The sequence below is a fragment of the Zosterops lateralis genome, assembly GCF_965231275.1.
Source record: "Zosterops lateralis genome assembly, chromosome: W".
Taxonomy (NCBI): domain Eukaryota; kingdom Metazoa; phylum Chordata; class Aves; order Passeriformes; family Zosteropidae; genus Zosterops; species Zosterops lateralis.
This window is the reverse complement of record NC_139801.1, coordinates 23,054,363-23,077,517: the sequence shown is the minus strand read 5'-3', so window position 1 is coordinate 23,077,517 and position 23,155 is coordinate 23,054,363. Positions and strand designations below refer to the sequence as shown.

Sequence of the window (23,155 nt, the reverse complement as noted above, 5' to 3'; positions counted from 1 at the left end):
ACACTGAGTAGCAGCCAAAGATGCCAGTTCTCTAGGTGACTAAAGTACCACTGATCAGATTAACAAACTGGGTGCAGATGCAGGGCACATCCACTTCCTGATCTACTGACATCCACTGTATAATATGGATGCAAGAGAATTTCAGCTTCTGTAAAGTATCCAGGAGTGGAGTCTCCCCTTCCAAGGTAGGCAGCCAGCCACTGAAGTTTATGGTAAAAGCACAGAGTGATCTTTCTACAGTGGGCTACAGGTTTTCTTTTTATTATGACACAATATTTTTCAGACCAGGCAAGCAGTTTTGAAATGACAAAGGTGAACTAAGAAGAAATGGGAGGAGAGTGAAGCACTGAATTAGAAGAATTAAAGACTTTAGTTAAAATAAATATCGCTGAAGTAAGGGAGCTAAAACTTCCCTTTTGTTAACAGAAGCCAGACTGAAGGAACTAATAAATCATTGAAGGAACTGATAAATCATGGAAGCTGTCAAACTAAGCTTCTGCATCCTGAATGATCAATAGATCCCATGAATACAATACAATCATAAATCAAACAGTCCTGGAAAACAGGATTCAGCTGTCAAAGGTTAAAAAGTCAAAGAGAGGAAGACCCATCTTACTTCATCATTTTAGGACCCTACCCCATAAAAAAGACCACCAACCCATTTTAAAGAACAAACTATGCATGCTTAATGGCTTTTTGGGCTAATTACCATACGAAGCGGGGAATGGATGTACCAGAGTTATGAATATGCATTTGTGTTTTGGGTATTCAATACTCCTGTACATAAAAGACCCTGTGATGATCTGTAAATTGCGCGTGTGTATTTGGGAGTGATCCCGCACGCTGCCCGGTGTCGTAATAAACATGCACTTTCTAACTTTAAACTGTTAGAGAGTCTTTGTCCGTCATAGTTGGATATTGGTATTAGATCAATATTCATAGTTTTTTAATAATTCAAGAGGAAAGTGCTAAAGATTAGAAAACAAAGTTAAACCAATCTGTTCTTCTCTGAAAAAGGACTGTGGTAAAACCAGGACCTTACTGAATTTGAAGAAACTCCAAAGTTAGCAAGAACTAAAAAGAGAACACCAGATTGTCTGCATAGAGGTACAGGGAAAACAGATGCAGTTAGCACAGGAAATCCACATACATTAGAGCTCTGTAACCATTAATTAATGTCAATACACTGATGACTAATGATGCTGATTTGTTATGATTTAGGTTTGTTTATTTGAGTTACGGTATTATTTGTGTGGTGGTTTTATATTTGCTGAATTTGTTTGTTAATTGGGAGATAGGATTTTTGGGAGAAAAAGGCAAAAGCAAGTTTAACTTACAAGTAAAAAACCAGATTTTATTAATATATACTAAGAGAAGAAAATAAGAAAAGAAAAAGCCAACACAATTTCTAAAACTAATTTTTTTTTCCTATAAACTGTTTATTTTTTATGTTATAAATGCAATGGCAAATATCGGATTAATAAAAGACAATTTATTAATAACAGAATATCGAACACCAGCAAAATGAGAAAGCCACAAAATAGGAGAATATCAGCGCTGCGCTGGGTGGATAGGGGTCCGCCCGCCAGGGTACAAGACGCCCAAATCCATGCCTGTGCAGCTTTCAGTCCACCGTTTTATAGGATTTTTCTGCCCTTAGGCAGTCCAGGTGTCCAGGGTGGGCTGAATAGTCCGAATTTCTTTTCGATGGCCTTCCCGGATCTTGTCAAGCCCCGTTGTTCCATTCCGGGAAGGTTCTTTTCTTATGTCAATTTCACAGGTCAGTCTTATGTTGATTTCAGTTTGCATGTCGTGCCAGGGAGTTGATGAAATCTGCGTCGTCATCAAGAAGGAATTTCTCCTTGCATTGGCGAGGAAGTGATTCTTATCAAGGTTGGCCAGAGTCTTTGTCTAGTCTGATGATTCTTGTCCTGTCTTCGCAACTGAAACTGGCAGGCTGGGGGGGGAAACGATTTGCCTCCTACTGGATTTTACATTTTATTAACATTGTTCTTATTACACATCGGATTATTATTTCATACACGAATTTTTACCCCAAATTTATCACATTTTACAAACAATGTACAGAGGTAAAACTTAGAACTTTAGGTTAGTACTACTTATAAAACTGTTTTTTTAATTTAGTTTTTGAGAGAGAGAAGTCACTTATTTTGTTTGGTAATTTTTTACAAGAGAAACGGTTTGCTTGTGGCTTCTAAATTACACAAAAGCAGCCCGCCTGGGGAACTTCTGCAGTTGTGGAACTTTTTATATTATGTAACTTTTCTTATGACTACATATGGGCCGTAGATTTACAGATTGGAGTGGTACCCTTTAAAAATGAGCTGGTTAAAAAAAAAAAAAAAGGATCTTTTTTTAACTTAGGGAACAGAGATGTCTTCTTACTTCTTTACTGGTAGAGGGCTTCTTATAATTTTTTTTGTTTAACTATTCATGGGGGTCACAAAAAATTACAGCAGCTAATCCAATATTTACTCAGTTCATCACAGATACTTTTGCTCAAATTTACAAATCATCTCTCCAATTTATATTGTTTACAATTTAAAAGATTATCTTGTTACTATAATTTATAGATTTTCAGCTTAGAACTAAGGCAACTTGTTATTTTTATTACTTAAAAAGTTACTTTTTTTTACTGACTTTGAGATCTTAATTTTTTTTTTTACATGTTTTTAATTTGGCTTTTTCTTTTATCTTTGAAAAGAGTTCGTTTAAGAAAGTCTTGTGTCAGGAAAGAGTTAAAGCTTGCCCAGGCCTGCGGTGGTCATGTGATCTCTGCCGAAGCAGCTGCAAATGTTTAAAAGCCATGCCGGTGTGGGCTGGTAGGTGCCTTCTTTTTTACTTTTTGATCTGAAGGCGTGAGCCACTCGCAGCTGCTCTGTAAGGCCCAGCGTGGGGGGGGGGGGGAGAGATCCCATCCTCCTCCCGGGCCAGAGGTGCCGGCAGCCAGGGGCCGAGGGTTTTGCCACGACTCGCCCCGATCCCCGCCGCAGCCCCAGACACGCGGTCAGCCTTGCTGAACCGCAGCCCTGCCTCCTCTGGGGGCAGCAGCTGTCGGAGGCCCGGCCGGACCCCGGCCGCCCTGGGGGCAGCCAGGGCCTAAGCCGAGCTCTCCTCGGCTGTCCCACGATGTTACCTGTTCGCTGGACAAGAAAGAAAGAGGAAGTCTCGAACCCAGCTTCAGCTTTTATATATTACCAAAAGTCGCCTTCTATTTTCTGAGTAGTCAGAACTGCATGTCAGTCCAAAACTTGCCCCCCCATAAGTCCCTGTCCTTTCTAAAGAATTTTAGAGTCTTAGCAGGGTGATACTGTTTTAACCTATAACATGATTCTAAATACAAAAATAGTCTCATGGATCAAGTGTGGTAACGTACTTCACTTAATTATGGATATGCATGTCCATTGAAGGCCACAGTAAGTGAATAAATGTTCCTGTTTCTATGCTCTTATGAAGGAATTACCCTTACAGCTGGGAAGGGACATTCTGTATCAATCACACCATCCTCTATCTGCATAAGACAGAAATTTAGCCCAAACTCCAGATGTCAGTTTAAGAACAAAGATATCCTTTGCCAATTTAGAAAACAAAGCCAAATGTGTAATGCCTTTGTATGAAAAACAAAAACTAAAAAAAACCAAACAAACAAAAAAACCCCCAAGCCTCACTTTTCAGAGAGAATAAACAATTTACGAGGTAACTGAAAACTGAGCCCCATGTGCAGAGACTGGTTTCACATATCTGCAATTTCCCACTGTTCCATTTGCAAGTTGTATCAATAATTTTGAACAGTTTTACCTGACAGTTAAGAATGTGCACTGTAATATTTGAAGAGAGTTGTTACTATTTCACTTGACAGCTTCTGTGATAGTTCAGGATCCAGTGCTGTTTCTGACACAGCTCATGAAAGAAACAGCAAGCTGAGAAAAGCTCTGTTAGATGGGTGGATTTGCAGTTGTTAACAAACATCAGACCCTGGATTCAGAACAAAAGCCAACAAGTATCAGCAAGCCCTGATTTTTTTTTCCAAGGCTTTGGATCTTATTAAATATACTTGGGAAAAAAACATTAAAAACAGTTCACTGTAAGACATCATACCCTCAGGCAAGAAGTTGTGACCACTCCACTTTTTAAAACACCTTGTGTAGTTTGTGCATCATATACATCATAGGCAGTGGGGAAGATTCAGTATTTGTGTACACATTAACATACAAGCAAGCACTGATAGATGTCACAAGTAAGACTGATACCAAGAAAAACCAGTGTATTGATTTGTGTCTACACCACATCCTAACACAAATGGAGCAAGCCACAAGTAACAGTACAAACCTGTTGCAACTTCAACACATACGTCTTAGAAAAAGTGTATGTACCTGTGGATAGAGCCAAAGCTGGCCTGTCATTTCTTTCTAGTGCAGCTAAAAAGCAATTTACAAGTTCCCATATGTAGCTATTTTGAGAATGAGAAGTTTCTTTAACACAACAATCTATTTTGAGGGTGAAAAACAAATGCACCTGTAATAACAAGAGATTTGTCTCATGAGAGTCAGTAAAGAAAATATGTAAACAATCCAAGAATGGATAGATTTGACAGACAAATAGAATACCTTCTACTAACCAATAGAATAATTAACAAGAAAGCTATTAACCAATAAAGTTGCCCATGAGGTTTGTAAAAACTATAAAAGACAGCATGCTGCCATAATAAAGAGAGCCTTCTGAAGATTTTACTGTGTGTCTTGGTTTGGAAAAGACAGGTGTCTGCTAGGGAGGGCAGGGCCTCCCTTGGAATGGAGAATTCAAACCCCTTTCCTCCGAATTTTTATAATTTTGAAAATTAAGGGGGTTCTCAGGCAAAGATATGGGGATAGGAATAACAGTTCTTTACTAGTATGTATAACAAAGCAAAACAAACAACAACTACAGCATTAACAAAAAAACAGAACCAGGAACCTCGAGGGGCTTTGCTTCACAAAGCCCGGGGCAGTCTCATCTTGGTGCCCCTGCAGGACTCTGAGAGCACCAAGCTGGAACGGTGCAAAATCCCAGGCTGGTGGATGAGATATATCAGAAGCTCCGTGATGGTAGCTGGAATGGCAGGGATGTCCCGGCAGGCAGGGGGGTGCAGGGCCACAGCATAGCAAAAAGAGCAGTGCCGAAGAAGCTGCGATGGCGAGACAGGGCTGGCCCAGCTCCAACAGGGCAGGCAGAGGAGCTCAGAATTCCTGGGCACACGAGCTGATGATGGTAAATTTCCCAGGACCAGACTTTCTGGTGACAGTGAACTCCTCCTGCAGGAAGCAACAACCTGGCCATCCTCTATCAGATTCTGAGAGCAAGAGAGTGAAGCTGCCTCCAGCTGTCCTTTACCTGCCCCGAAACTCGCTTTATCTCCCCCTCTGAGAGAAACTCCCAGAGACAAAAGAAGTGTAGCCAGGTGCTACAACTCCTCTCCTTTGGCCCCTTTGTTCTGCCTGAGTACCTATAAGCACCCAGTAGTTAGTTTCCTAGCAACTTATGGGAAAAAATTCTATAAGTAAAAAAGAAACAAATCCAACCCCAAACACCCGTGCCACTCTATATGTCATGGCTGCCCTTACAATGACACGTATCCAATCCTAAGATAGTGATGAGTTTGTGATAATTTTGCAAAGATCAAGGTACCAGAAGAGGAAGGCACATTAACCTCTGGTTAGACTGTTATGGCATTGTTTGGATGAGTCATAGTGATTTATATACCCTGAGACTATGGGAGGCCTTGAAAAGGAAAGGAGACCAGATGAATGGGCAAATAAAAAGTACAAATTTAAAGAGATTTTAAGATTCAGCACCTGAATTTTCCCTTTTAATAAGGGAATCTAGAAAAGCAGTTCCTGAGAAAACAACATATTGACTCCTACATTTTTGTTCTGAGGTCAAATAATCAATTTTTAGGACTATAGAGACCTCACACTATGTTGCAAGGGTTTTATACACCCTCTTAGTTTCACTTCAATGACCAGAATTTGTATACAATCAAGTATTTTACTTGGTGGTGAGGCATTGATTTAGAAGAATTAAAGACTGTAGTCAAAATAGATAGTGCTGAGATAATGTAGCTAAGACTTCCCTTTTGCTAACAGAAGCCAGACTGAAGGAACTGATAATTCTTGAAAAAAACTGATAAATCAAAGAAGCTGTCAAACTAAGCTTCTGCATCCTGAATAATCAATAGACCCCATGAACACAATACAATCATAAATCAAACAGTCCTGGGAAAAACAAGATTTAGCTGTCACAAACACTAAAGGTTAAAAAGTCAAAGCTGAGGAAGACAATCTTACTTCATCATTTTGAGACCCCACCCTATAAAAAAAGACCACTGACCCATTTCAAAGAACAAACTACGCATGCTTGATGGCTTTTTGGGCTAATTACCATACAAAGCGAGGAATAGGAAGTATCAGAGCTATAAATATGCATTTGTAGTTTGGGTATTCAATACTCCTGTAGATAAAAGACCCTGTGATGATCTGTAAATTGCACGTGTGTTTTTAGGAGCTATCCCGCACGCTGCCCGGCGTTGTAATAAACATACACTTTCTAACTTTAAACTGTTAGAGAGTCTTTGTCCGTCATAGTTGGATATTGGCATTAGATCAATGTCCATAGTTTTTTAATAAATCAGTGGTTTTTTAGGTACAGAAATGGTCAGGCAGACCAGATTTTCTTAACTCTGCCAACCCTGGCACTCCATTTTAGATATGTCTGCACTTTCTTAGACCACAATATTCCCAGAAGGATATTAGAGGGAAAGGCCATTAGAAAATGGCACTTAATTTTAATTTGGAAGATTCCTTTCTGTCAAAAGCATTCTTCTAATTAGCCAAGTACCACAAGTACCACATTAAGAAACTCAGCATCACAAGCAAAAAGATACTTCCCAATTTAAATCCTTGAAAATTACCCTGAAGAAACAAGAATGATGGGGATATCTACTTGATTTCTCTGAAAATGTTTCTGATTAAGCCCTTTCACAAGTACCTTCTGAGCAATGAATAAGTATCCCTTCTATATTTTTTAATTCCTCAGGAGTTCTGAGAGCAATACCAAACACTGTTGGACTTTCACCATTTTTCTTGTGCCCTTGGCCCATCCTCAACAGGCACTGAAGTGCCCACTTGCAGAAGCAAGGGAGAGCATAAACAGGAGATTCCTTCAGACAAGATGTGGCTATATTCTCCTTTCTATTCTCCCTTGTCTGCAACACAGACAAATTCCTGGTGTCTGTGCTTCAGAGACTGAGTTACTGAAGGTACTGCAACACTCAGAAATGCATTTTAAGTTGAGGTTCTGGCAGAGGGGTGGCCAGTAAGGCACACAGGGATTTTCACTTGGCTTTAAGCTAGAGAGCGTATGCTTGGCTAGCACAGAAGTCCAGGGCTCAGCATGGACTGGCCAGAGGATCAGCTCCACCTGTGTGATAAATGTGGCATTGGGTAAAAATTTGTGATAAAAGAATATAGCAATATATGTTAGATTGGTGTTAATATAAAATGTGAAAAGGTATAGTCCGTAGAAACTTTCCCCAAGCCAGGTTTCCACCGTCCCCCAGTCCTGGGACAAAAGAACAGGACAGGAGCCATCAGGATGAACAAAGACACTAGCCAACCCAGATAAGAATCAGCATCATACCCAGACAGAGAAATTCCTCCCTGAACGAAAAGAGAATTCTCCGCCGAGGAATACACATTGAAATAACCATGGACCGGCAGGCTCCATCCGCATGTGAAAAGAACCTTCCCGGAATACTATCTGCAAAGTTCAACAAATCCGGGAAGCCCATCCGAAAATTATTTGAACTATTTGCTGGACTATCCCGAGCACCTGTTTTGCCTCGGGACACGAAAACCCCCATAAAACCCCGAGCTGCGATCTGCTCCGTGTGGATTTGGGAAAACTGTGCTTTAGAGTACAGTCCCCTCATCCACCCAGCGCTGCGCTGCAAATCCTATTTGTGGTTTTCTCTCTTTATCGGTGATTGGGATTGTTTTATTAATAAATTGTTTCTTTGTTAATCCGATTTTTGCCGTTGCATTTATAACAACCTGCATCACACATAGCTCTGCAACAGTGTTCCTAGGAACGAGTTGTACCTCAGTTCAGTAATTTAGTCATAGCAGCAATTGCAATAGAAGCTAAGAACCTCTCAGAGACCTTGGAAAAGTGGGTTTATGGAAAATAAGGTTATCAGACTACCACAAATAGATAGAGCTCCCACCTGGCTGCTGAAAGATGCTGCTGCTTTGCCAAAATGCAGTGACAGTCCATCTGTTCTTGGTTTCTTGCAAGCAAAGAAAACATGTGATCTCCATCAAAGCCTGCTTTATTTCACATCTGCACCAGGTGAGGGATATTAATTCACAAGGTCGGTAAGTGCCTCTCATCTGAGGGGCAGAAATTAAGACACCAAACCACCACTTGACATAGCTGGATCATAACTTTAATCTGTTAACTCTGCAGCTACAAGGTGGTCATGGGTTAACACAGTTTGGTTTTTAGTTAAAGAAGAAACAGTTCTCTGTAGCCCTGTAAGGACCTGTTAATTTCCTGTGGAAGGGACAGGCACCGATCAGAGGCAAATTTTTAGATACTGACATATTGTTTAACCACTGAGGAAGCTGAATGTGGCTTTGGGAATACACATATAAAGCCCTGATTGTGTCCAAGCCGGTCTTTTTCCCTTCCAGATTGCCAGCAGGTAACACCGGCCCCCTGTGGCCACTCTGTGGAATGGCCCAGGCCGGCCAGGCCCACCACTCCCCCCTGCTGGGGAAGAGCCAGCCCTGGCCTGGCCGATGCCCCCGGGGCCGCGGCTGCCGGCAGGGGAAGAGGAGGCTACAGCTTAACATCTAGCTAACTTGAAAGCCTACCATCCCCCAACCCCTGGCCAGGCCAAGGGAGATGTCTGCTGAGCCCCTGATAGCAGCTCTAGGCTCGGGCTGGGCTGGTCCTGCTCTGCTGTGGGCCCCTCCTGAGGCCTGCGCACGGCCAAGCCAGGCTCTGCTTCTGCTGCCGGCTGGGCTGGGCCCACCTCATGAGACCAAGGGGTGGAGGCAGGGGGCAAGACATCCACCAGTCTAGCTACTGAGATCTTGGCTGCAGTTCCTGAGCCTCCTCCATTGGCACGGCTTTGAGCTTCCACAGCCGTGCAGCCAGAGTGGCTGCCTGGCAGAGATCATGACCACCACAGGCCCTGGGCAAGATTTAACTTTCCTAGCACAGATGAAACTTCCAAAGCCCTAACCCTTCTCTGAGTGTAAGGAAAGGGACAGAGTGAAAGTAAAGAAGACACAGCATGAGACGGAAGTCAGTGAAGAGAGTGAAAGTCTAAAGTGGGACAAAAGAGTGAGGAGTTGCCTTGTTTGGCTGGACTTCTCTTGTGAAATCATGGAGAATGGATGAACTTTCCCTGTAACATATGAATGCTGTTTAGGGGGATGCAGAGCTCTAGTCAAAGTTGTGGATTGATATAACTGAGATTTAATAGAGAATTTTGAACAGAGGAAGATAGAGAGCAAATGATGTGAAGCCCTTTGCTCCCAGGGAAAAGGGAGGCCTCTGTCCCTTGAGATGAAGATGATTTTTGGAAATAGAAGAAGAGAACCTTTGTTTTATACTAGAAGAAGCATTCTTAAACAGTACCCTAAAATAAGCAGACATGACCCGTATGCAGTATTGGGAAAGCTGCTAATGGGAGGGACTTCACAAAAGCAGGTTCCTGGGCAGGTGTCTCTCTGAGAGATGAGACCCACAAGAGAACTGTTCTATGTTGTCAGTGGGGAAATTCCATGGAAGTTCTAAGAAAGACTCCTCTCCCAAAGAACTGATGAAAGCTTATTTTTAAATGGTGAAACTGAGTGAAAATCACAGGTTTTGTCTCTTTATGTTGTTAGTGGGAAAGTGAATACTTGTGGGGGGAGGAGTGTTTTGAAAGTTTCATTTTGATTCTCATCTTCTTCTTTTAGTGTGTGTTAATAAATCCATCTTTGTACCCTTTAAGTTTGGGCCTGCTTTGCTTTTTTCTCGTAATCCTATCTGACAGAGAGAAAAAGAGAATAAACATTCAAACCACTGCACTAAATTTAGCAAAGACAGACGAACATGAAACCATTACATAGATATATACAAAGCAAGTGCTCAGGTGAAGGAAGAGGATGAAATTCTGGAGAAGAATAACTGAACATAAGTATCTTAAGGATTAAAATACAAAAAGCAGCCAAAGACTTAAAATAGAGACAGCAAATATATCCCCATAATGCAGTTCAGGAGTTCCCCTCATTAAGGAAGTCACAAGTCACCCACAATGTGAATGTAACCTTTGTGGATAGACTAAGCTCAGTAAGATCACTAAGTACTCTTGCTATGATCTTAAAAATGGATCTATGTGGAAAATGAACAACTTAGACTAGAAACAAACACCTATTAACTGTTCTTTGTTAATTTATTCACCTTGGACTAACACCAGCAGCACAGATGAGGGGAACCAAACATGGACTCACTTCCTTATTGCAATCCCAGAAAGCGCCCAAGGGAGAGCGCTATCAGTTCTCCCTGGCTGACTTGACTGTACAAGGGAGAAAACTGGAGGAATTATCAGAAATAAAGTGAAGAGGGTGAGCACCACCCTAATTTCTCTGCTCAAGCCAACATTGCAAAGTAGCTTCTGCTTCTTTAGGAAGGTCTATCACACAACACTCAATTGTTACTGAGACATTGCTACCCACAAGAATCTATGATTCTTCTTTTCACCTCATTCCTGGTAATTCCTCCAACTTTCTCCCTTGTACAGTCAAGTCAGCCAGGGAGAATTGTATTACTGAACCCATAGTTAAGTCACTAGGTTTGATTACCTGTGATTATGATTACTGAAAATGCAATACCCAAAGACCCAAATTAACATGGTAGTCTACTGAAAAGAGCTGAGTGATAAAATTAACTAGTTCCTACACTCACTGGCAGCACAGAAGATCCCACATGACTGAAAAATTAACAGCAGGAAGAAAAGTCTAAAGGTCTGTTATAATTAGAGTTCTTTTCTCGGCTTGAAGTGCCTAATGTGAGATAAACCAGTCTGTTCCCCCCCAGAAATAGACTGTTACTGTGTAATCCTCCCATTAGTGAAACATGTACTAGGGCAACTCCCCAGTTCTCTGGTCTGAGCCAGCCTCAAAGGTCTACCCAGTTTAAAAAAAAGCAAATTAAAGGTCTCAAGCATGGCTTGACAAAATGCCAGCAAGCTCATTTCTGCTCACCTCTGCAAGTACAATATTTCTACAGTAAAAAACTGGGATGATTTGGGGTGAAGAAGACAACCCCGAACAGACCATTCAGATGGGCAGGAAAGAGAAAGGGAGGGAACTTGTTAAGAAACATTTGAAAAGACAGCCTGAAAATGCAAATGCCACTGGGTCACAGCAGAGCACAGCGAGACACAGTGAGCACAACTCAGTCACCAGACTGAATTTCATGTATCTGCTATTTGAACACCGGGGTGCACTCAACTTTCCTCCATGAAGAGATGAGAGAGACCCTGCTGTACAGCCATTCCTGCACTTCAATGGAAAACCACTGCTTCTCTCACCATAATCCTGGATTTCAACTGATTTCTAAACCAGTAGGGCAATAAAATCAATTCAAGTAAGAAAACCTGTCTTTTTATCCCATTTCTCCTATGACTTATATTTGGACAGTTGGCATATCATCACCTTTCTCTGCCTCTTTTTCTAACCTTGACTGGACCAGAAGTGACATATGAACAACCACAAAATATTCTGAAACTTAACATCTATAATGCTATATTGCTACAAGCATTTAAAACCACTGAAACAGGCTAGAAATTAAGTTCTCTCTGGCCCAATTTGTGTTCTTGCAGCACTATATCTAGTTTGTTCCCAGTGTTTTTGGGAGACTTTTCATACAGCAACAAGGATGGCTCCCTCCCCATGAGAAGTTATCTTTGGAAGAAAGCATCATGAAAGCAGAATACACAGAAGCATATGAAACTTGAGAAATTTTACATCATTGTCCAATTCTTCTGAGAAATGTACAAAGCTTCCTATTCAGAAAAAAAAGTGAGGAAAAGGGCACTCACACTACCAGGCTTTAGGACCACACACTGAGGTATTTGTGGAGATCAGTTGGCAGAAAGGGACACTTTCCAGGTGTGGCAAGGTGACCTCTTCAATAACCTAGAGACTCTGCTGACTCTGCAGAAATATCAGCCTCCATGTTTAGAGGCTAAAGCTTAGTCCATAAAAATACCCTTTTTGCCCCCTCACCCAGACCTGGAATATGTGTCAAATTTATAGATCAACATCAGGCCTAGGGTTTCCAGATCAGTAGTTTTCCTTTGGCACTGGTGACACTAAGCATCTAATCAGTTGTTTCAGCAGAATTAGAGGACACTCAGAGTCAATTGTCTAGTTTCTTTAGAGGAGAGGGGAAAAAAAAGGCACCTCAAACCAAGCCAAACAAACCAACTAACCAGAAATTGTTCCCTGTGACAGTGTGATCTTACATGGTAGCTGGAGGAATAATCCTAGAAATACACATCCTGCCATACTTCACAAAGATTTGTTTTTCTCTGTATACTTCCACTTTTCAAAACCCCTAAAATAACCAAAGCATTAAGTTGCCATCACAGAACAACACAGGCACCATTACATCTTTAAAAAAAATTAACAACTGTAAATAAAATGAGAGCTCCTTTGCTACTCTATAGTTTATAATTTCACCATGAACTGATTCAGTTTAAGCAACCAACCCACAAGGAAAGTAGAATTATGAAACACCACAAAAAGATCTTTGTGAAGTACCCATGTCAGTGCTCAGTGTGAGTAAATTATACTTCTGAGACAGGTGCATGTCTGGGAGACCTCTTATCTTAACAGGATTTTCACCAGGATGGGAGGGAACTGCATTCCTTGCAGGATTTTCATCCAAGTGTCCACTAACAACCAGAAATTAACCCCAAGTCTCACTGCTTGGCATTACTGATGAAGATATAGAGTACAAAGATGAGAGGGACCACAAAGACACATGCGGACTAGCTCTAGGCAATCTGGCAGGAACTGCATATGGGACTAGAGCTACTCTACAGTGGTGGCTGTGATCTCCAGCAGACAGAAGAACAGAGCATGTCCAAGCTTTGTCATTCTCAGCTTTATCCAACTACCTATTTGGCACCAAAGCAGTGAGATACAGGAACACTGCTCCACTGGTGGCAAGGGCATGGGAAAGGCATTCATCCCAGCAGAGGACAGAGGTGTCGGTAACAAGCCAAGCTTGGTGCCTTGCCAAAAGGCTAGGAGGAGCACCCTTGAGTCCTGCATTTTAGTATTAGGTGTCTAGGGTTATGTAACACAAAAAAGTTTATTCTATTCCATCTGTTGAAACCCAGTTGGGGAGGTGTTTTTTCTTTATCTGTTGTAACTCCAGGAGGGAGGGAGCGGCTGCCTTTCTGATAACAAGCCAGCTGTTAAAACCGTGTGGGGGATTGTTTCTTATCTCTTTCCACCCTCCCGGGGGATATCTTCTGTTAATGGGCCATTAAAGCTCACCAATGACATGACACATTACATCATCCCATTGTGAGATTCTCTACCCAGGGAAGAGGACCCAAACCATTTCCACCTAGTTAAAAAGGAGCCACAAGTGTCACCAGACATCCAGTGCTCCCACGGGACTCACAAAGGAAGACCGGACCCATCTGTGGACCCTTTCTCTACAGGACCATCTCTACTTCCAACAGGACCACATCTGCCACTCCAGGAGGGCTTACTTTTGTACTGTTTCCAACACCCTGACCAACAGGGTGTCAGGTTGCATTCTGACTCTGTCAGTAGTCTTTTGTATTATTGCATTTATTTTATTTTACTTCTCTTTTTTTTTTTTATTCCTATTAAATTGTATTTCTGACTTGGAGTCTCTCACTGGTTTTGCTTTCAAACCACTACATTAGGTAAGATCATCACCCTGGAATGCACGCACTTCATGGCTGGACCTGAAGGGCATTGGACTTATTCTCCCCACCCAGTCCCATGTGAAGTTTGTGGGAGTTTGATTGTAGAAGGCAGCAGGGGATTCGAGGAAAACCTGAGCCTCTCCTACAGCAAGCAAGATGACAACAGATGCTGTTAGCTCAATGTGAACTAACAGCAAGTTATCTTGCTACATGGAAAGCTTCCAGCTTGCATTAGAGAAGTCCAAGATGCACTCTTTAACCTCAGAGAAAAAAAAAAACCCAGTTTATTTATTCCATTGGCATATTAGAGATGACCAACCAGAACAGCTAAAATGGAAAAAGTTTCCATAATCTGGGACAAAAAGAGGTCCTGGGTTTTAGGCAGTTTATGAAGAACCCATGAGCTACCACAGCAGCATACTAAGGAATCTTGACTCATCTGGAAAGCTGATAGATTTAGTTAATTTTGAAGGACAAGAACACTCATGTCCCTTGCCCCTATTTCTTCTCAGCACCTCTGCAGGCCCTCAATGTAATGTCATCCTGCAATAGCCACACTGCAGAACACTCTGTACAAACTCCAGTTGTGCAAGCTGATACCTGGGAGAAGCAGAAAAGGAACAGTGGATAAATTTTCTTTTGGAACTGCTGAAAACTACAATTCAAATACAAATTCATTTTTTAAAACTCCTGGACTTTGGGCTTGATGGGCAATACCCCAGGGGAATCTGTCTCTGGCCTCCAATAAGTACATATTAAAATTACCATACTCCTTTATGTATAAACAGTGTCATTAGACTTGTACTTTTAAAAATAAGATTAACCCAGACCAGAGCCAGGCTCTACAGATAAGCTACTACTTTATCTCTTACAAATATTTTTAATATTTTTTTTAATTACAAGTAATCCTCACTCCAGGTAATGGAACTGACTCAAAATATCTGAAGACATAGCCCCTAGATTTTCACAGAAAGTACAGAAGCAACCACACTACAAGAAAGGAATCCTACGTCACAGCAAAGAGGAGGAGGCACATGGCCAAGACAGCCTAAATGTGGGGGAAAAGTCATTTGGAGTAAATACAATAAAAAAAAGGTTTTAAAAAACCCTTCATATAAAAGATCAAGGAGGTTAAAGCAAAAATAATGGTTCAAAAAGATGTACAAGACTGTTGAAGACCAACAGAAAATTCTACCGAAAAATAACTTGCATTTAAACCAGAAGTCAATGGCATCACACAATTTTGTTTTTAAAATGGTAAAGAAAAGTGGAAATCTGTGTCATGATCAGCATTTATGAAGAGTTATCATTAGCTCCAGAGACCAGCATAATTCCCATGAAGTCCTGATGGAAGGGGGCCTCCTGCCACAAAGAGTTTTGTTCCAGATGAGTCATAGCAGTGGGTATAAACAGCATTTGGGAAGAAATGTATGCCAGAAAAATAATTTCTCCAGGTTTCATCGTGATTCTGTTAAAGGAAAGTTTAGATTATTACTGCTGCCAAACAAACCCAAAACCTTGTTTCACAAAAGCAGAAGGTCGTTTCCAGAGCCTAAAAAGGGACCTTCTCTGTTAATACTCCTGAAGCTTCAGACAGATCAATAACAAAGTTGTCCTGAAGCTTTTTCTGGGGACACTGGGGCCAAATATTGGAGGGGGGAGATGAAGGATAGAGAAGATATCAAATTTCATTAGTCTTTAAAGTTACATCACAATGATACAAAGGATAATGGAGAAAAGTTAGACAAAGACATTAACTGCTTTATGATAACATACAGGAAATTGAACTCAAGTGCCTGCCATGACATTACCTCAGGAGGACAGTTTCTAATACTGCACACAATTAAATTAAATCTCTCTTGCTTTGAGTATCACATTAGAGTAGCACATTTTTAAAGGAAGACAATGAATTTTGAGTCTGAGGTTCTGAAAACTAGAAGTTAGATTACATTAGGAAATATAATGATATAAAATCTAGTTCATTTATGAATCAGTGCATAAGAAAAGTAGTCAGTATGCCTTACACTTGAGCAACCAATCATTCAGTATCCTTTCAAAAAGCTTTTATAGAGATCAATACTGCGGCACTTCTTGCTTTTCAAGATTACAGTTATTAGTTACATGATCACTGTTTGACTGGGACACATTTAATATAATAGCTTCCATTACTACAAAAAGAACCAGCATAAACTCCTGTGTAAAGGGTTTCCTACAACTACAAGCTACTCACCAGCCAACCTTTCCCAGTAGTCAACTTTAAAATTTCACTTCCTCCTAATTTCTGCTTCTGTCCATAGCAGGCATGTGGGGACTTTTCATCCAGGAACCTCTGAGCTCGGATATCATAAAACAATAGGGAACCTTGCCCTGTTCCCACTGTGATAATGTGCTCGTAGAAGCTCACCGATCGAATACCTGTCAAAAAGAGAAGGGACATACAATGCAGTAAGGAAAATGGATGTTTTGGCTCTGCAGTGCTGCTGCTTGATGTCTAAAATTTCCTTTAAAAGGAACTACCTACTAGCAGTATTCTCCATAACACACAAGTTTGGACCACACACTGCTACGGAGCAGTACAGACAAATCTCATTGATGATATTGAAACAGCAGTTTCAATTACATATACTACTTCCTTTCTCCTTGTCTTAGGGTGACTTTATGATGCTTGTATCCCCAATTGTCTGTTCTGTTTATGCTGGATATTAAGTTCTGCACCTTTAAGACTGGTTCTGTGAGAGAAGGGGGGGATAAAAGCATGCAGTTTATTTTCAGAAACTGCACTCACTCCTCTGCATTCCTGCTCCCGGACTGTGTTGTCTGCAGCATGGACAGCGAGAGAGAGAGAACTATCCTTTGCTTTTAGTTAGTTTTTAGCTAGCTGAGGCAGAAAAGTTCCCCAGACTGGCTTTTCTTTTTCTTGGAACTGATTGGCCCTGGTCTGGATTGAAAACCCAGAAAAACACTGGGAGCTCATGCCTGTGGCCCACTGGGGCCTGGAACGTGGCATTTTCCAGCATAGGAGGGACTGATAAGAGACTGAGCGAGCTGAGCTACACCCCACAAAAAGGACTCTCTTAGAACAGCTAGAGGCTTTATTGGTTTTTTGTTTTTTTGGTGTTTTTTTTTTTTTTTTTTTTTTTTTTTTTTTCTTGTGAATACTTTGCTTGTTAAATAAACAGTTTTTTTCCACCTTTGTCCAAGGAATTTTTTTTCCCGAACCAATTGCGGGAGGGGTTGCTTGAATTTGCTTTTCTAGAAGAACCCCATTCAGAGGTTTCCTCCAGAATTTGCCCTAAACCAGGACACTCCTCTGATGCCATCGGATACACTGATGATGTGTAGTAAAAAGCTTAATTATCAACAGGCCCCAGCTCTGACAGATGAACAAAGATCAAAAACCATTTAGGATCAAGAGTAGTTTTGTTTTGTTCACAAGCCTCTAAGTGATCACAGCATGAGTATGTGGGCAGCAGACAGAGGAAAGAACATCACATTGGTTCCCTCCTCAAGCTCACACCCTATCTAGCTATCTGCCAAGATGTGATAAGTGACTATGTGAGAAAAATTACTGTCCCAGCTGCTATCAAGTGCATTTTACTGGTCAAGAAGCTAGCAGTAAGCAAGTATAAGCACTAGTTACTTTGCTGCTAAGACAGACCAGGATTTTAAATGATTTTGAGGCTGTACCTACTCAAATATTCTCATACCAGCACACCATACTTCATAGTTAGTACTTTTAGCACTTGACCCAGCAATAAAAACAGACTAAGAATACTACAAGCAAAGCATCACCATGTTACACCAGCACATGGGAAGCTACAAGTTTTCAATCTAAACAAAACATTCTAACACAATTCAGTTATGCCATTAAATTGAGCAGAATACATTTTGTTTTCACAAAATCTTAATCTGAAGCCTCATCTTCAGATTAAGATTCAGGTTAAGCTTCTTTCCCTTGGAAATAGTCTTGAAGAGATTCTGTATGTAGGAATTTGCAATTTGCAAAATGTCCTCTGTCCTGGGTTGTAGTGTAGGATGTGCCCAAAGTATTTATTTTATCACCATCTTCATGAGCTGTTGAAACCAAGTGGGACCGTGTTCTGCCCAGGCCCCCTGCCTTTGGGCTATCTTCTGTTAACGGCCCATCAACGCCTTGCTGCATGACTCATAGGTAACTCCCTCTGTTTAATGGGCCATCAAGGACCCAGTTCACGACTCATCATCCCATTGTGAGATGCTCCGCCCAGGGGGAGGAGCCAAGCATTCTCACCTGGATATAAACTGGGATTTGGAACAGTACAAGCAGCCCTTACCCACTGGATTCCCAGAGGACCAGAGCTACCAGACCTTTCTACAGGATCACTGCTTCAGGAAGACCACCTCATCTGGACTGCTTCCACCACCCTGCTCAGGTTGTATTCTGACTCTGTCAGTGGTCTTTTGTATTATTGCATTTATTTTATTTTACTTTTTTACCTTTCTTCTTATTAAATTGTATTTCTGACTTGGAGCCTCTCACTTGTTTTGCTTTCAAACCATGACACCTCTCATTTCTATTTATTATGCAAAAGGTTTGTTCTGTATAAGTACTTTAACACAAACAACTCTTCTATGCAGATTAAACTCCATCACATCTATACTTCTCTTTGCTGTACAACATGAAGGCAGGTTATAAACCCTACAGCTTTCTAAGCCCTCTTTAAAGGACCACTGAATTACAGCCTAAATAAGCATTCAAACAGGAAGGGAAAAAGTGAGTTATGCCAGCTACATCCATGTGTCAACTGCTGTCACTGTACCAAGTGGGGCTGAATGTCACAAAACTTGTGACATCCTGTAATACACCCAGCAGTACATGACAGCAGACATCCAAGAGATGCAGATGCAGTTTACCCTTCCTCTCTGTACAGAGTCCTAACTAGAAACTCATTCTTGCACCTCCACAACCTGATGTTACATCCACAGCCACCAACATCTGCTAAACACACTTAGATCAGGCAACGTCACATTGTTGTGTTCTAGATATGAGGTGAAGTCTTGGGTGCAGGCTTAATAGGTAAGAAACCACTGTGCAAGTCTCACACCTGCTGAATCTTTAATTCAGAGAACTACAAATGCATCTGAGCAAGCTGGGAGACATCTTCCCTTTCATTGTTTTCCCGAACCAGATTCTTTCACCTGGTGTGCAGGAAGCCAATCCCCACAGAGTCAAGGTATTTGGTTTATTTACAACTCTGAGCAGAAAAGGGTGCTGGGTTGTAGATCCACAAAACCAGCACACTGAGGCACACAAAGGCATACTTATAAGGTTACAATGTTAGGCTATTAGCACATCTTACTTAAGTCACTACTTGCCTAAGTTTCTATTGGCTTATCCTTTCTCTGCTTTGATTTAAAGGCATAGTGTCCCAAGAAAGCATGGCACATGCTCAATGAGTAGTGGTCTTTTTGTGAGTAGAGGGTGCCTGAAGTAGGGGTGTGTTTTTTATTATTATAATGAGAAAAGTTCATCATTAGGGCAAGTTCTCATCACAGAACCAGTCAAAACCAGGGGTTTGTTGGCTCATCATTAAATATCCTGTATAAGAAAGGTATTATCTTCTTTGTTTTCCCCCCTCTTCGAGGACTTAGTCCATCAATTTTCTGTCTTCTATATTCCCATGGTTATTGCTTCTATTGCTTAACTGCTTTGGATGGAATATGAAAGAGATGGCATATACTTTTCAATGCAACTAATTAATAAAAAGCTATAAAATACAGAACAACTGTGAATCTTTCTCTAATCAAAAAAATTGAAGGAAAACTGAAGGAATCCATTATGTACCCACTACTAAGTGGATGTTTAGAACAGGGTTTCAAGAACAGTGCTTCAAATTGGTTCCTAAGGGGCTGAAGTACCTCAGATTAATCATTCCCATCAAGCTAAAAGCACCACCTGTGCCTAGAACCGATCACAGTAAGCTCTTCTACATTCCCAGCACTCTACTACCTGCAGGCCTGGACTATTTGGGTCAACAAATTGTATCTTACTCCTGAGAGGCAGGGAACTCTACAAATCCCAGAAGAAAATGAAGATTCAGTAGCATGTCCTACACAAAGAGTAGACACAGTCTGTGCTATGCAAGCTCTGTCCACTGCATTAACATTGCTGCCTTCAGGATTATAAAGTCAAGGGCACACAACATTGCTCTGCAGGCCAATCAAGCAGAAAGCAGTCACTCTCACAGATCAAGAACTGCAGTCCAGGGCCTGTACTTTCCTGTACAGCTGCTAAGAAAAACAACTCTTACACTACCTTCTCACATAGAGCAGATAGAGTCATACTAGGTAAAAAACGCAGTTTCAGCCTTACTAAGTGACATTTCTCTGATCTGCTTTTGTATACAACACTAATAAACTGAAGTTAATATGGACTTACCATGTCTAGCAGTTGCATTTAGAAGCTGAAAGCACATTCAAATAACACTTCAAAGCACTTAAACGTCAATCCAGATTTTAGCCTGCAAATCAATAAACAGCCTACTTTCTAGAGGTGGTGCACCACTCCAAGTCCCAGTGAGATCAACAGAAAGTTTTAACACTCAGTATCTTGGGAATTAATATTACTTAAGTGCCTCCACCACACACACAAAAATCTACTATGCAGAACAGAAAACAGTATTGAACAAAGGTTTTCTCTAGACATGAACTAGCATCCCAGAGATGCTCCCTACACATAGGTCACCTCCTCGGCAGGGATGATCACATAATTCAAGATAGAAGTTTTTAGCCAGCAGTCACCACTGGGCTCCACACTCCAGTGTCCTGGTATTTCTTCCCTATAATACTGAAGGGTGACAGTGTCAGGACCTTCACAGAGCCCTCACTGACAGTGGGTCAAGACAAGAGGTGTTGCTGGCAATATGTTCAAGTGACGAACACAAGCGGGTAAATAACCTTTTCTCATATTATAGAAACTTCTGTATCTGAAAGAAGCAGACCCTGACATTTATCTAGACAGCACTGATCAATGTCCAGTAACCATATAAAGAAAAATTTCCTAATCCTTGCCTACATGCATTTTTTTTATAAACTTGCCCAATGAAGAGATGAATGCCTAGAGTCAAGTTAAATAAGGACTGCAACTTATTACTCTGGGATTAATATGGTTTCGAATGGGTATCACAGCACAGTGCCTTCTCATGCTTGAAAATAAAGGGTATGGGAAGAAGCTTATGGGACCATGTACCCTGCAAACCCTCAGGCTTGACCCAGGTATAAGGTTCAATTGGACATACTACATTCACATCAAAAAAGGAAAATGTGGGGATTCACAAGAGTAAGACAGACTTAATTAGCATATCTAGTCTGGTGACTAGGATGCCCTGGAAAGAACAAACAGAACTTTGAGCTCATGAGAAAATGGGATTAGAAATCTGCTTATGAGAAGAAGATTCAATCAACCCCCTACATGGATATGTTGAAAAATGTATGAGTTGTTTGTATGATCTTTTAACCTAATTATTGTAGTAGAAATTATTAACCTTACTGAAATGGTATATAAGTTCTTGGAAAACCTGAGTAAAATCGGATTCTGATCATGGTCAGTCTCCTCGTCTCTCCTTCAATCGCCGATAATTGGTGCCCCGTGTGAGGAAGAAGAACCGGCTATCTGACGGCAATCGGCGACGCCCCTGGAACTGATCGTGACGGTGAAAGAACCGCATCTGGGCTCACAATCCCTGTATGCTGCGACGTGACAGGTGAGCCAGGAGAACTAAAATATAAGACAGGGAATGTCCACCGAGAGAGACGTCTATGAAACCATGCTACGCCTTCTGAGCAAGCATGGATCCCCCATCCCTAAGAGGGACCTTAAGTCACTTCTACGATGGGTGTCACGTATATTTCCTGACACCACCCCTTCTTCCATTTTTACTTTCTGCTACTGAGACAAGGTTGGTGTAAAAATCTACAACCTAGCTACGCTGCCTGGCAACGAGCCAGAGCTTTGCCTGCTCCCTGCTTGAAGGGAGGTCATTGGACACGATTAAAAAAGAGGGGGGAGGCAAGGTGACCTGTGAAGTAACTGCGGAGACGGTCCCTGCAGCCGTGTTAAAACCCGATCAGCCCGGGTCCCACTCTCCCTCTCCCGTCCGCACCCCCTCCCCGACAAAAACCAGGGACAGAGAACAGACGCCACCTGTAGCCTTGCCGCTATCCCACCAGCGACCCCAGACCCGCCAAACGTTAATTGAATATGCAGACAGTGACTCTAGTAGCGACAGAGAGTCTTTCAACCCCCGGCTCCGAAAAAGATCTGGACCCATTCCCTCCAAAAATGCATAACAATTGGCTACAAATAAAAAAGAACGCCCTTAAGGACAGAGACTTTGAAACTGCGGCAAAAATCTTTGTAGCTCCTGTGCAACTCGGCCCGAGGGGGGGGAATCCGAGATGAGAGCCCCTAAGCCATTCAAAGATTAAGGAAGACAGAATATAGTCTAGGGTCCCCTTACTTCAGCAATTTACTAAAAGCAATCTTCACTACTCACCTGATGACCCCTCATGACGTTAAATTCCTGGCAAACCTTTTGCTTACCCCAACACAATATGCAATATTCATGGCACAGTAGAAAAAAAGACTAGAAAACTTAATTTTAACATATGCAGGGCATGCAAACCAAGCCTTGGCTGCCTTAACTACTGACCAATTGGCTGGCGAAGGGGCGCATACCGATCCAAATGCACAGGCTGCTTTGCCAAGGGAAGCCCTGAAGGGGGTTACTGAGGCAGCTAGATATGCATTTCTCAAAGTGCCTGATGCAAAAACCCCGCAACAATCCTTCATAAATATTAAGCAAGCTCCACAAGAACCCTATATGCAGTTTGTAGACAGACTGAAACAAACTCTAGAAAGACAAATTGATAATGACCATGCAAGAGAAGTGGTCCTGCTAAAACTTGCTATTGAAAATGCAAATGAAGATTGCAAACGCCTTTTGAAAACTCTTCCCCCAGAACCAGAGCCCACATTACTTCAAATAGTTAAAGCTTGTAACTGCCTGGGGACATTGCATTATACTACAGCTGTGACCTCCCAAGCTGTGAGACAAGGTATAGCTGAAGCTTTTGCTGCTTTGAAAATAC

General features: G+C 41.6%; 1 protein-coding gene across 4 annotated transcripts in view; it reads right to left on the bottom strand.

The window, feature by feature from the left end:
• Positions 1-13,249: 13,249 nt before the first annotated feature.
• Positions 13,250-23,155, bottom strand: part of LOC310922094 (DDB1- and CUL4-associated factor 12-like) — a 47,482-nt gene continuing 37,576 nt past the window's right edge. Inside the window, exons 9-10 of one of the 4 annotated variants that reach the window (XM_083882428.1) lie at positions 16,257-16,441; positions 13,250-14,626 (exon numbers count right to left, since the gene is read on the bottom strand). In XM_083882428.1, the coding sequence (XP_083738554.1) occupies positions 14,525-14,626; positions 16,257-16,441 (287 nt within the window). In that variant the 3' untranslated portion in view covers positions 13,250-14,524. Of the gene's footprint in view, positions 14,627-14,655; positions 15,495-16,256; positions 16,442-23,155 lie in introns of those variants that run through there. The other 3 variants (XM_083882430.1, XM_083882427.1, XM_083882429.1) reach the window with 3 other exon arrangements.